Source organism: Aotus nancymaae, unplaced genomic scaffold, assembly GCF_030222135.1.
Source record: "Aotus nancymaae isolate 86718 unplaced genomic scaffold, 86718_ANA_hifiasm-v0.15.2.pri h1tg000002l, whole genome shotgun sequence".
NCBI lineage: Eukaryota > Metazoa > Chordata > Mammalia > Primates > Aotidae > Aotus > Aotus nancymaae.
Window position 1 is genome coordinate 61,745,582 of NW_026988413.1, and position 15,138 is coordinate 61,760,719.

A 15,138-nucleotide genomic window follows, 5' to 3' on the forward strand; every position below is an offset into this window, starting at 1 on the left:
GGAGCGATATCCTCAAACGTCTGAAGCAAACTGGTTTTCAACCAAGAATTTTATATCCATCTACCAATAATGTGTGTAGCTGGAATAATAAAATTTGCAAACATACAAGACTCCATACTGGACTCTGTATCCTTCTTCCAGAAGCTAGGAGAGTATAGGCTTCCACAACATGGTAGACTATAGATGGGAAGGTGGGGGGGCCTGAGAAACTGAAGTTATATACAAATCAGGGGCTGAGAAGATGCTCCAGGTGATGGTGAAGCTAGCTCTAGCAGGACAAGTGGAGCATGGAGGATACCTTCAATTAAAAAACCCAAACAATGTGAACCGATGAAAACGGGTATGTTTCATTACTTAGAGAGGAGTGTAAACACTCCTGTAGAGAGGTTGGCAAAAAATGAGTGAAACTAACATAAAAATATTATCAAATGGAAAAAATGGGATAACATTTAATTTCAAGAGAAGAAAACTGCAGAAAGAAGTAAAGGAAAGAGGGAAGGAAATAAGGGCAGAAGAAAGGGAGGGAAAAGTGTATAAACCTACAACACGTGGCTCAGTGGTGAACACTATCTTCCTAATCATAAGGTAAAGACACTACTGTTTAGCCAAACATTGTGGTATAATTATTTTGGGAAGATAGAGGGAGGGTTGCTGATGAAGTGTGGCACATGGATATTTTAACTGTGGTATTGCAAGAGAAGAATGCTAAAATCCTCATCTTCTTTAAAGTTAATAGATACTGTCTAACATGAAAGATAGCAATAAAGAACAGTAGGCAAATGTTATTGTGAAATATGTAGGGAAGAACCAGAAGAAACAACAAAAGTTTTGAAAGTATTACCTCTAGGTATAGGGAACTGGTAGAAACCAAGGAATGATGCTTTGTCATAACTTTTTTTTTTTTAATGACTTTAGAAAATATGGACATGGCTCATAAAATTAAAATAAATCAATTATGTGGAAAGTATATTACATAATACATGCACTTATGCCAAAAATACTATGTTCTAAATATTTATATATGTTTTGTGTAAGATTTATAGGAGTCTAAGAAAATTTAGCTCAATTATTTGTAGAATTATAGGCTATAATTACAGATTGTTTTTCTCTTTTTCCAAAAGACGTTGGTATTTGCTTGTTTTACATTTATAAGTTACTCCACCAGGTTAAAAGAGCATCCACCTGAATTAGTGATATTACCAACAGAACTATATGAGGTAGTTACATTGAGGCCACATATTCACATTTCTTCAAGTTTGTGCTTTGGGATAGTCAAGTCCAGAGGAACTGGTGGTGATTTATCATCCTCCAAACCCAGGTTTCAGGACAGTGGGTGTGGTGACAAGGGATGCCAGAGGAATGTCAAATGCACCAGGCAAGAGTGTCTGGAAACCCAGGAATCAGGGTCATACTAGAAAAGTTCATATAACATGATTTAGACATTACTTCCTCAAAATGATTTCAGTTTTAACTAACATTTCATTTAAATAGAGTAATCCCTCAAATTTTTAAAGTGGTCAATACAATTTTAAAAAGACAAGTAACATTCTTGACATTCTTGAAATTTCCCCCTTTGCTTTCTCTACTGAAATGCAGTTTGATATTTCTGTACCTCTTTATAGCCGTCACTGATTCTCTCCAAGCTGAGGGAATACACAAGGTCCTTGCCTCCCACGAAGAGCCGCTCTTGATATTCATCCAGCAGCATTGTATGGAGATCAAGAAATCCAAAAGGGCTATGAAATATTGCTGTTCTGTTCAGATTCAAGAGCTCTGAAATACAAAGTGATATGCACACTAAACACACGAGAAAATGCAAATACCTTTATAACACTTTTCTCAAAGCTCTATTTTCAATCCTATTGGAACCAAATTGTTAACATTCATTTTATCATAAATACACTGGCAATAAATTTTAAGGTGTACAAGTTAAAATATTTTATAAATTTATGAATCTAAAAAGTCATCAGTTTAATATGTAAGAAAAATATTCTGCATTTTTAAATACAAAAAAAAAGTCATCCTTCACAATCTTTAACATAAAGAACTAGGTAGAAGTCATTTTACAACTCCTCTGATGTATAATGGTTCCAAATCTACATTAAACCCACCAGAGTGTGTTTATCAAATTCAGATAAACACCCCTCAGAAAAATAATGTTTCTACTTGAAATTGGTTTTGAAAGTCACATCTAAAATCAAATTTTCCAAGTCTGAAAACTATCAGTGTCATTAATACAATGAGACATTAATGTAACAGTTACAGTAGGGATCACTGATAAAACTGGTGGGGATATATATTCAATCACTGCAATTTTTGCTTATATTCTTGCACTCGTGCCTATGTCAGAAATTCTGAGCTATATGTTTTACCTATATACATTTAATTGTAAGAAGTCAGAATCTGGCAAACGTCTCATCTGCGTGCATTTGTTTGTTGAAGGTATTTAATTACATATTTAATTGCATATGGCAGTTTAGTACTTAAGGTTGGTAAAATGATATATGAGAGCCTTGGGTGATGAGAGAATATAAACCCCAAGCCTAGACTCTGCACTCTGAAGAATTCCTGAAGGGTCTACTCGCAAATATTGACAAGTTAGAAGATAACTTTTTCTCAAAGGTCAATGCCTAATGCATCTAACAGAGAATGTAGATTCTTGGTGATTAGGACACTAAAATCTGAATAAGTGATAATATAAAGTAGGAAAAATCTACAGCATGATACCCACTCTTACACTTCTGTTTCTGAGAAAAAAAGAGATGAAGTTTCTTTTCCTCTCTATTAATAATATGTTCCCTATCTATATCTCTACCCTCAAACTGTTGATGACCAAAACTTTATGAAGTAGCGTTAACTTTAAATCTTTAGTTTAAAATGAACAATATTGCTAAAATCAATATATTCTTTATAAAGGTAAAACTTTGTCTTATTGAGTTACCTTTGAGATACTGAGTCTTTTGTCTAGTCACTTAAATAAATAATCTGAGAATAAGTTTTGAGGGTGGGAAAAAAGGAATAATAGGTATAACACATAAGAGGTTTGCCAGATTCTGACAGTTTAAAATTAAATGTGTATAGGTAAAACACATAGCTTGAAACTTGTGCCATAGGCACAAACGCAAGAGTATTAGCAAAAATTGCAATGGTAGAAAACCCATCCCCAATTATTCCTTCTTTCCCTACCCTCAAAACTTACTTGGGAAGGAAAAGAAAATAGGAGTTTGAGAAATTAGAGGTTCTTGAATCCTGGGATACATTTTTTTTTCATTTAATAATTTTGTCAAAGTAGAATCCTACTGCTCTAAGCACATGTTGAGATCTACTAGCATAGCAAAAATATAGCTCAAAGCTGTCTGCAATCATTACACTTTGTCTTTACATATAAGCATTTATGTTTGTATCAGGGCTGCTAAGTGGATTCTTCTCTCAGAAAAAGTTTTCCCAATTATTCCAATAGTTTTTAAAATTTCTCAGTTTTAATGCACAGTGAAATAATTATCTGAATGGGTACACCTGATCAAAGGATGGTTGCGCATTAGCTGGAATAGGTTCCTAGACTACAGAGCTACCCAAAACTCTAAGACGTAGAGCTTAGGAGACTAAGTTGGGAAATATGAGAAAGTCATGAAAGGATTCAATTATGCGTGATTTTAGTAAGGGGCACCCAACCAGTAAAGGTGGCACTCTGTGAGTGATCCCATCTACGGATGACCTTGCCTGCTTCCCATTTAGGTGATTAGCAACTTATTACCCCCGCACGCACATGGCAAGATAGACACCAACTTCTACTTGTTTTTACAACTTACCAATTTCCCTACTTGCTAAGTATATAGCAATTCTAATAGTCTAAAGGTGGTAGTTTCTATTTCTTTGTAAATAATAATAGAAACTAATTATTGAATCATCAATCTTAGTTTATTCTGATGTATTACCTTCTCTCGGAACCTATCCTTCCTCTCTATGGCCAAGTATATCCTACGAGATCACAAAGATGTACATATTTCTGTGGGTACGTGGTTTGGAGAAAGCAAAGGGAAAGAGCCAAAGTATGCATTCAATAAATGCAAATTTTGTGACTCTTCATTTTTAATGATCTTTACATTTATATATAAATATATACTTTACAAAACAGTAAATAACCACTGTGTAACAGTTTAAATTACCAATGTATTTTATTTTACTGGAGAAACCAGAAATTTAATGACTATCTTAAGGTCATACACTATTATAATAAAAATCACTCAATTTACCTCTAAAAACATAAGAATTAAAGTATAACAGATGTGTATATTATAACAAGAGGTCTTTGTAGATGGAGAATCTGGAAGGCAGGTTTTAGTCTTGGATTTGACAATAACTGCCTAGGTAAACTTGAACAACCTCTTAACCTCTTCGGATTGGATTATTCACCTGTTAATCACCCTTCCACCTTTTAAAATTCTTAATGCTTTGACTAAATTGCATTTCTAAAACAGAGCTGATAAAACAGTGCAAAAAAAGAAAGAAGCAAATCGACATTTAGATGTTTTATGGAGTCTTTTAAAGTACAGTGCTGAGCTTATATTTTTGTTTTTTTATATTTTTGGAAGCTTATCAAAGGGAGGGAGTGGTGAATGAGCAAATATAACTATCACATGTCCCATGTTTAAGCTTGCCTAAAGGGAAGTAGCTAGAAAATTCATTTACAACTTTTTCTGATGCTAAATGATTATAGGGTCAGTGAAAAAAAAATGTAATAAGGAATTTTGGAGATGACTTCTGATTCATCCATATTGCCTCAGAGGAAATTGTTGCCAAAATATGTTTGGATACATAAAACTGAATATCATTACATATCACATGTAATAAATTAAGAAATGCCATTTTATTTATGAAGATACTTCTTAGAATAATTTCTAAGGCCATTTCATAAACTCATAAGAGCTAATAAACAGGCTGTAGTTTTCATTAAACATTTCTTAACTAAGAAAAGAAAAATGCATTGAATGCTTCAGCTACTCTCTACCCTAACCAATACCATACAAAAAACAATGACAGCAATTTAATTCCTAAGACATTAAGACTTTCCAGTAGCTAGATATTATTTTAAAATTATAGCACAAACTAAAGTTTATGAATCCCACAGTTTATATTTTTCTTGTCCAATTTCACAGGCATAAATCGTATCTTGATCCTTAATTTTCTTTAAGACTTAGAATGCTTTTCCTAACTGGTTACAATTTTGTAACATACTTTAAGTCAAGAAAGGTCAGAAGTATCCATTATAGGTAAATGTTTGTGCTTTAGACACATATCTGCAATAAAGTACACAGAGCCATTCTATAATAAAACTATTTTTGAAAAGAATGTGAATGTTTATTACATATTTACTATTATTTATTCAATATTAACTCAATTTTTCGACTTTTATGTAATTGATTATTTAATTTGCCTCTTTCCAAAAAGGATCTGAGATGACTTATACAAATATAACCAATCAAATAAACAAATATATTTCTAGGGGAGTGAAGGTAAGAGAAAAACAGAGTGGGTTATAATAAATTTAACTGGAAGTCATCCTCTAATATCTGATACATTATGAAAATGAATCCCGAATTTGAACTCCGGCTTCCCAAAATCCAAAGTAGAAGAAGTCATTGTATACAAGAAAAAAAAGGACTGTATCAGTTGCTTAGGAGCATTATCTAGTATTAAGAACTAAGAGAAATTTCTTCTAAGGTCTTAATAGGTATGCTGAAAAATACTACAATGGACATTCAACATCACTAAGAATTAAGGTGTCAAGTTCCATACCTGTGCTTATAGTTATGTCCCTTAATAAAAGACAACTAAACTAACATCAAAATTCACTGCACCACGAGTCACTTTATGGCCTTGATTAGCCATGTTATTTGTGATATTAATAATTACAACAAACATAGATTAAATTAAGGTAATGTAAATGCAAGGACAGAAATCCTGGCGTCCTGGTAATCGGAAAACAAACAGAAGCCAAGGTAATTTATCTCTCAGGAGATACTGCGTCTTTGCTTCTTGCTTCTCTTAATGCCACTGCTTCACTATATTGATTCTAAAGGGCTTATTTATTAGTTTGTTCATGGACAAATATTTGTTAGCTCCCAGCTATATATAACCTTCCAGCTCCCACATCACCATGGTGTGACAATAGTTCCTGCACTTCGCAATTCAAATTCTCAGGGAAAATCATGTAATTGTGTCAACCAGTGTTCACAATTCATAGGTTGCTGGCTTCCTCTAGATTGGATGTGTTGTGAACAATTATCCATCTGTGGTTAAAATGTGGAAGCCACATGGTAAAAAGTGTGGTTTCTATAATTAATGTGTATGGGGTCAAAGCAGTCATCATGAAGCATGTTTCAATTCCATAGCAAACTTACCCAGTCTGTCTTTACTCATGAACAAATTTATAGTACCATAAATTTCTTGAAATCTGTATTTCTGCTAGACTAAATAAGTTGGTCTGCTGTTGGTAGCTTTTCAAGGTTATATAATCATGTTTAGATGTTCAAACACATATAGATGCTTACAATTACATAATTACATTGCATTTTGGAGAGTATCTGTCAAATATGAAAATTTGGGTTTTCATTAATTGATCTTAAGTCATTTTTTCCAATAATAACTGGCTTGTCAAAGTCACTCTCACAACTGAAGAATAAATTTCATATCTGCATAGAGAAGAGTGCTTCTATTTCCAATCCATTTAAGGATAAGGAGAACTTCATCTATCTTATCAATATGAAATTCATAGAAATTGAAGTATGCTTTATTTGCAAAAAAAAGCATTATAAACATAAAGAATTAATGACATAAAAGGAGTAAAGTTTGATAAATTATGGAATTCCAAAGTTTAAAAAAGCAGAAACATAATTATTAGGGGAAATCTGGAAGAAAAAACACATACATGTAGCACATATGAAAAGAAATTATTTTAATATGTTCTTTTAATATGTTAAAAAAAACTAGTTGAAAGAAGAAAAAACATCAATTCTGTTCTGTTAATAGCACATCATCAAAGAGGACACAAAAAGTGAATTCACATAAAAAGAATTAAACTTCATTAAATATCCAAAGGAATGAATATGAAAATATCATTTTAAGTGGTATTTTTAAAAATTACAATAACTAGTGAAAATGAGATTCAGGCTCTTCTACAGACCTATGTAAAATTTCTATATTACACAAATTTTCTCCTATGAACATGTATTACTTTATTAAAAATGAAATTATATAAGTTGGGGGAAGACATAGGAGATATCTCCTTTTTTATGCAAACAAATTTCCTCCTTATCTGGGTACTGTTCCTCCCTTCCCTAACTCTCAAGGTGATAATAACAGTTAATAAATATTTATTGAGCAGTTGCATGGCATGTACTATCTAAGGTCTAGACATTTTTATGTCATGTAATCATCATGACACCTCCTCAGAAATACTATTATCCCCATTTTCTGCATGCAAAAAGAGAATTTTTTAGAGATTCAGTACAGAGCTAAGGTTATTTGGTCAGTGTTGGTGACAAAATTTGAAAAACAGAAGTTGACTAGAGAGCTTTGTTATAATGCACATGAGTTTTCTAAATCTATTATTTTAAAAATACTGTAGCAATGAAAAGTCTAGTCTGTTAAGGGATTATAATGTGTCAGAAATGAATGCATTTGTGCAGAGCCTGACATAAATAATAAGATGGAATGGAAGGTTTTCTCAAAATATGTAATAGGTTGTATCAATATAATTCAAAATAATTTAATAGCAACAACATAAATAGAAAAATTCAGGTTAATATCAATTTAATTTTAATCACCTTTATTGTGTATTTTATAAACTGTCTCAAATAATTACAGAAATTTTGTTGCTTTGACTTACTGATTCATGACATTTTTAGTTTTACATATCTTACTTTTAAGAAAATTAAAGTAGTTTTACCTAATTTGCCATGGAGTTTCAAAATGTATGGGAAATGTTTTGCATATGCTAAAGGCAATAAAGGGCAAGCAAGGCTTTCTTCCCTCCTTAAGAATTTTTCCTTTCTTACTTTTAGACTCACTCCTTTAAGTTCTATTAATCATCTGAACTCCAAATCATGGTCCATGGACTTGGCATAATTACTAAGCAATGGCTGACTTCTTTATCCCCTCACACTGCTTCAAGCTGCCTGGATGAAAGAAACAGAAAATACACAGGAAGATAGGGACAGAAGAAACTCTAATCTCAGGTAATCTCCAGAAAACACAGTGCAAATAATGAGTAGTGCTGACTCAGTAAAAAGAAGCAAGCTCATCTTGAGTTCTTCCTACTCTAAAAATAACATGAATTGCTTGGAGAGGGAATGGACAAAGAAATAATATGAAACTGAAAGGCACCAACTCAGAGTTCATCCGGAAATTTTCTAAAGAGGGAACTAATTATTATTGCTAAGCTGCATGCTAATTATCAGCTGTCAATGAAGATATACTCTGAGGATTTAGTCATTTCCTCTCGTGGCCTTTCCTTTTAACCTGCAAGAGAAACAGTTTTAAAACTCACTGATGTCACTATATTACAGACATTTCTCTACACTTTGTCAAAATATATTTAAATGCTATACTTCCTTGTGTAAGATGGGGGAGGGGAGAGCACACATTTTTCAGCTCTCAAATGAAAATCGATTTCCAGGGGAGAGGTGTTTCCTTCTTGAATGCACATTTCTTGTTCCACTGTCACCTGCCAAGTAAAAACTTCTGAGACTCAAGGCTTTAACTAAACTTGTCATGGTTTTCTGAGTTAATTACCTTATTCAATATTGTCCTAAGGTTAATTCAACAACAACAAAAAATTGAATTTCAGACAGTAAGCATTGTTAATGAAAATGAAATATGGAAATAGCCATTAGAAATTTTCTTTAACTTTGTAATGGTTCAAAAAGAAAAGGTTTCTCACAACATGCTTTGAGGATTTTGACAGATTTGACTGATGATCACTAGTGGCTTATAATGTTGAAACAGATTGGTAAAGAAATAAGCAATTAACTTTTTAAAAAGTATAAACAGGGACTAGCTCATTGATTTGCTAATTGCTCTTTTTAGCAACGGACAAGCGGCTTGTCTTTCATGCATTCTTTGAACTTTTAGGTTCTATTATTTTCACGAGTGAAAGGTATACAATAGGCAGTGTCCAACATACTCCAAGTTGCTCAGTCATAAACCACTTTAAGAAAGCAGGAGTTCAAATATACATAGGAATAGTCTAGACATTAAATAGCCTTTTATTTCTTTAGTTAAAGAAAACAAAATAATGTAATTTTAATTTTCAGATTCTTATGTTCTTATATGTAAATTATTTAATATATACAAAAGTAAAAACAGAAATTATAATGTATTTCGTGACTAAGATGAAGACATTCATAATAAGCTACTTCTACTTAATAAGTATATTTTTTCTTATGGCTTTCTGAATAACCTTTTCTTTAGCTTACTTTATTGTAACAATACAGTATATAATATATATAACATAAAAATATTTGTTACTCAACTGTTTATGTTATCAGTAAGGCTTCTGGTCAACAGTAGGCTATTAGTAAAGTTTTGGGGGATTCAAAAGTTATACTCTAGCTTTAGACTGCACTGGAGGTTAGCATCCCCAACCTCCAAGTTGCTAAAGCATAAACTGTATATTGAACATCCACTGTGTTAGGAACTACATCTGGAGTTTCAGAGGAATACTGAAGATTAATATAATTCTATAAACATAATACAAATCAGATGTTAGTATCCATCATTTTATTTCTGAAAATTAATTTTACAGATAAGATTTTTTCAAACTTATGTACTTGATAAAATCTGGCACATTTACTTTTTTTTTTTTTTTTTTTTTTTTTTTGAGATGGAGTCTTACTCTGTCGCCCAGGCTGGAGTGCAGTGGCATGATCTTGGCTCACTGCAGTCTCCACTTCTGGGTTCAAGCGATTCTCCTGCTTCGGCCTCCTGAGTAGCTGAGGTTAAAGGTGAGTGCCACCATGCCCAGCTAATTTTTGTATTTTTAGTAGAGACAGGGGTCTCACCATATTGGCCAGGCTGGTTTTGAACACCTGACCTCAAATGATCTGCTCGCTCTGGCCTCCCAAAGTGCTGGGATTACAGGCGTGATCCACTGTTTCTGGCCCTTTATAAGATAATACATTTTATGGTTCAAAACCCAAAAGAATATAAAGGTTTATAGTGATAAATATAAACTTTCTCCCATCTGGACTTTCCTCTTGTCAGTTCTCACACCTTTGCCCTCAATGGATTTATCCTGTCTAAAATTTTGGGCACTCCTTCAAGTTTTTTATGCCTATACAAAAAATTAGATTTATAAATCTTTATTAATTCCCAACTTTTTAGTCAAAGGGAATCATAATATAAATCTTTTTCTTTACCTTGTTTTTCATCACTTAAAATATTTAAGATATTTCTGTATCAAAACTTAGAGAGGTTATAATTACATATAACATTTTGTTGTATGGATCACCTAAGGCAGGCATTTGAATTCTTTTAAATTTTTACTACGAATACAGCACTACAATATATGTATGTGAATATATGTCCATTCACACATGTGCAAATATATTGGTAAGATAAATTTTAAAGTAGAATTACTGGGTCAAAAGCATTTGCAATTTTAATAAATACTGCCAACTTTGCCTCTGTAGGAATTATATCAGTTTAAAATCCCCTCACTATATGCAAGAGTGCCTGTCTCCCTATAACATTATAAACCATGCATAATGGAAGTTTAGAGTGTTTTGCTAATTTGATTAAGAAAATACAATTTGAATTTCTCTTATTATAGGCGAAGTTCAGAATCTTTTCACATATCTTAGGGTACTTTATCTCTACTTTTTGTGATTGTTCTCATTACATTCATGTCTATTTTTCTATTGGATTAAAATTGCTTGTTCACATTTAAATTTAAGAGATTTTCAAACTGTTAAGTTTTATGTTATGAAGGTCATGGCTTCATAACATAAAGATGAAGGAAATTGGACCCTTAAATGTAGAAATGTGTATCACTTATGTTAGAAACATATCTTAAAGGTGTTATATTTCCACATGTTCTTACTCATAAGTGGGTGTTGAACAATGAGAACACATGGACATCCGGAGGGGAACATCACACACTGGGGTCTGTTGGGGGGTGGGAGACTAGGGGAGGGATAGCAGGGGGTGGGGAGGTTGGGGAGGGATAACAGGAGAAATACCTAATGTAGGTGACAGGGGGATGCAGGCAGCAAACCACCATGGCATGTGTATAATTATATAACAGTCCTGCAAGATCTGCACATGTATCCCAGAACTTAAAGTATAATTTTAAAAAAAGAAGAAAAAGGTGTTATATTTAAATAAATAGAGTTAATTCCCTTATTTGATCTTATTCAATCTACTCTTTCATAAAGTTAATTCTTGATCATCTGGAGTAATTAACCAATTTAACAATTAACAGCTTATATAAAATGCTTATAATTTTAATTGCACATATGCACACGTGCACACATGCGTGCACACACACACACAATGTTATTCATCAGAAGTGGGCAAGGGACATTCTCATTCTTTCAGAGGCTGATTGGACATCAACAAAGTCCTAGGCACTCCTCTTCAGCTGGAGAATTATGTGGGAATAAGAAATGTGTGGTTTTACCCAAAATAGAGCACTTGTTTGTGAGAATTCCAGAATTCTGACTAACAAATATTTTATAATAAGATGATATGGATATTCAGCCAAAGCAGAAGTTAAGGAAGCCAAGAATATATATGAACTACTGTAACATTTTTTGCAACATTAGCCACTTAAAACTTAACTTAAAGGAAAGGAGAGAAAGAAAACAGATTTCTAGAAGTCCTATAAAACGCTTTCAGTAATACAATAGTCAGTATTTTATAGGTTTGGTCATCATCTAAACATCTACCTTCCTTTTTTTTTTTTTTTTTTTTTTTTGAGATGGAGTTTCATTCTTTTTGCCCAGGCTAGAATGCAATGGCCAATCTCAGCTCACTACAACCTCTGCCTCCCAGGTTCAAGTGATTCTTCTGCCTCAGCCTCCCAAGTAGCTATAAGATTACAGGCACCCGCCACCACATTTGGCTGATTTTTTGTATTTGGTAGTGATACAGTTCACCATGTTGGTCAGGCTGGTCTCAAACTCCTGACCTCAAGTGATCCACTTGCCTTGGCCTCCCAAAGTTCTGGAATTACAGGGCAGCCATTATAATACAGTGTGTAATACAGCCACCACGCCTGGCCTCTTCCTTTCAAAATACTTTCATGTATTCTATGAAATTGTCTGTGATAACAAAGCTTTGATTTTATTTATTTACTTATTTTTTAATGTTAAGCATGTTTAGAAAGGATTCATTTTACAGCAATATTTTAAAAGCTTTTCTGGATTATGCCATTTTACAGAGAATTAGCTCTTATACAATATTTAAAACTTAATAAGATACCATTATTTTAAAAATTTACATCACATTCTTTCTTAGGATGAGGTCTAAAATAAATGGATGATATCTGGTTACTTCATCATTAATTCACATTAAAATACATATTTAATAATTTTTTATTTCATTCGCTCAATCTGTACCACCAGAAAAGAAAATATATTTTGCCAGATGCCTTCTGATTTATGAACAAAGTTGGCTAATGCATACATAATTGTAATTATTATAATTACGTAATATTTAAATCATAAATACATTTCCGTTGTATCTGAACTAAAAAATATCCTGTTATAGAACTAATGTATTCACTACAATCTGTATTTTTAACTGAATTTAAGTCATGCTAAGAAGTTGAATAAGTCTATCATCTACTTCTTTTTATTTTATTTTTTTCTTTTTGATACAGCATCTTTCTCTGTCACCCAGGCTGTAGTGCAGTGGCAGGATCTTGGCTTACTACAACCTCCACCTCCTGGGTTCAAGCAATTTTTGTGCCTCAGCCTCCCAAGTAGCTGGGATTACAGGCGTGTGCCACCATACCCAGCTAATTTTTGTATTTTTAGTAGAAATAGGGTATTATTGCCAGGCTGGTCTATTATCTACCTCTTCATTTGGTCATTTTAATGACTGGTGTAATATAACTTGTAAAAACATATATAAGTTTTAATGATTTTGTTGAAACTGTGTACTTTTCTCCAGCAAAAACTTTGTTGACGTTTGGTCTATAACATGTTTTCTCTAGTAACCACAAAGAAGCAAATTAACTAAAACTGGAATCACAATTTTTTCATCATATACTGGATTGAATATTTGATAATTCAAGTTTTTCAAATACGACTCTCAAATTTTTGTCTCCCATCTTGACCCCCAAATCCATACTGTTAAGTCAAGTCCTGATAGCTATCTTCTCTTAGAGTCTAAAAGTCTTCCGAAATTTAGCAAATGAACAATAAGGTCTTGATTCCCAGAGACAAACCAACTCCTTTCCCAGGCTTCCACTCAGTAAATGGTTCTTTGGCTCTTGGCAAAAGCCCAGGATTTGTTCTGATTCTTCTTTCTTGAGTGTCACGCTCTCTGTCCTTAGCATCGCCTCTACCACCACTCATCTGGACCACTGAAAGGTCTTCCTATTTTTCTATCTTCTACGCTCCATGTCTCCCTCAACCACCACCAATCACTTCACCTCACAGTAGCCAGAGTGATCATTTATTTCTTTAAAAATATAAATTGGGTCGTGATGTTCCTCCCACTGTTTCCCAACTCCCTTAGATTAAACCCTGGCTCAGAGTCTGTGATTATCTCTTGGCTGCCTACCCCAGCCCCAGTGTTGCTCCACTTTCTCCTTTTCTCACAGAGCTCTAGGGCTTCTTTCTGGCAGGCACCTCCCTCGGACGTCCACACAGTTGCCTCCTCCTCTCGTTTGGATCTTCCCTCCATGAAGCCCTCCCACTCTTAAGAAATCTAAAGATTCCAACCAGGCATTCTAAGTCACACCATTATCTTTTCATATCCAATACTGCATGAATGCTATTAGGCTTTTTTTTTTATTTGTTTGGTTTATTTTTCTTTACTCATATATGTTCTCTCTCTTCAGACAAGAAAAGAATTCCATAAGAAGTTGTAAACCTTTCCATCTTGGTCACTGTGATACCCCCAGGGCCTACACCAGTGCCCATAGTTTATTTAATAGGCACTAGACAAAGATGTGTTAAATGAATGAACTTTTCTGTGTCTCACTGTCCTCATCGTGAAATGGTGATAATAATAACTAAGTGGTAGGATTGTTGTAAGAATCAAATGATTCATGGTACCTAATGGGCACCAAATATATATGAGTTTCTTTCTCTTTCTTTGATGTCTATAAATTCTGGGTCAAGGGCAGTGAAAGCAAATTTCCCCTGTTGAAATAGGGCTTTCTTAATTATAATCTGTCAAGTGGACATAGTTATTCTCAGGGCTCATCATGTAGGCTTAAAGTGAAATAGGGAATTTCACAAGTGCATGATTACTGTAATCAGTGTAAAAAGCTAGTATATATTTGAAGTTAAAACCTCAATTTCCTACTAACAGTAATTTGAGTCAATTATATATTTCTTCTTTTTATCTATACCCATCTCAGCTTGCAATAGAAAATTTGTCTTTATTTCCTAGGAAATTTATTTATTTATTTATTAATTTATAAGCTCAACCTGAAATAAATTATACAAAGCATCTCTACTCTACCCTTGAAATTTGAATTCTAAGTGCCAGACTGGCAGGGAAAAATTATTTGAACATTTCATTTTTACTATTACTATTAAACTTTAAATTTTTATGAGTTTTCCAGTAGAGTCATTTGTCACTAAATGATGAGAATACATTCTGAGTTAATACATAATTAAGCAATTTCATTTTTGTGCAAACATCATGGAGTACACTTACATCAACCTAGGTGGTATAGTCTACTACACTGCTAGGCTATATATGACCCATTGATCCTAGCTGCAGACCTGTTCAGCATGTTACTGTGATGAATAATATAAGCAATTGTAATATGATTGTAAATATTTGTGTATTTGAACATATCTAAACACAGAAAAGGTAAAATGAAAATACTGCATTATAATCTTATGAGACCACCCTCACATAAGCAATCTGCCACTGACCTAAATGTTGTTATGT

The 15,138-nt window shown here is 33.3% G+C and overlaps 1 protein-coding gene across 1 annotated transcript in view; it reads right to left on the reverse strand.

Moving 5' to 3' along the window:
- The window catches only part of SEMA3E (semaphorin 3E), a 279,658-nt gene that overhangs the window by 117,424 nt on the left and 147,096 nt on the right, over positions 1-15,138 (reverse strand). The window contains exon 2 of the mRNA XM_012466175.3: positions 1,613-1,773. Within this exon, the coding sequence (XP_012321598.2) occupies positions 1,613-1,773 (161 nt within the window). The remainder of the gene's footprint in view (positions 1-1,612; positions 1,774-15,138) is intronic.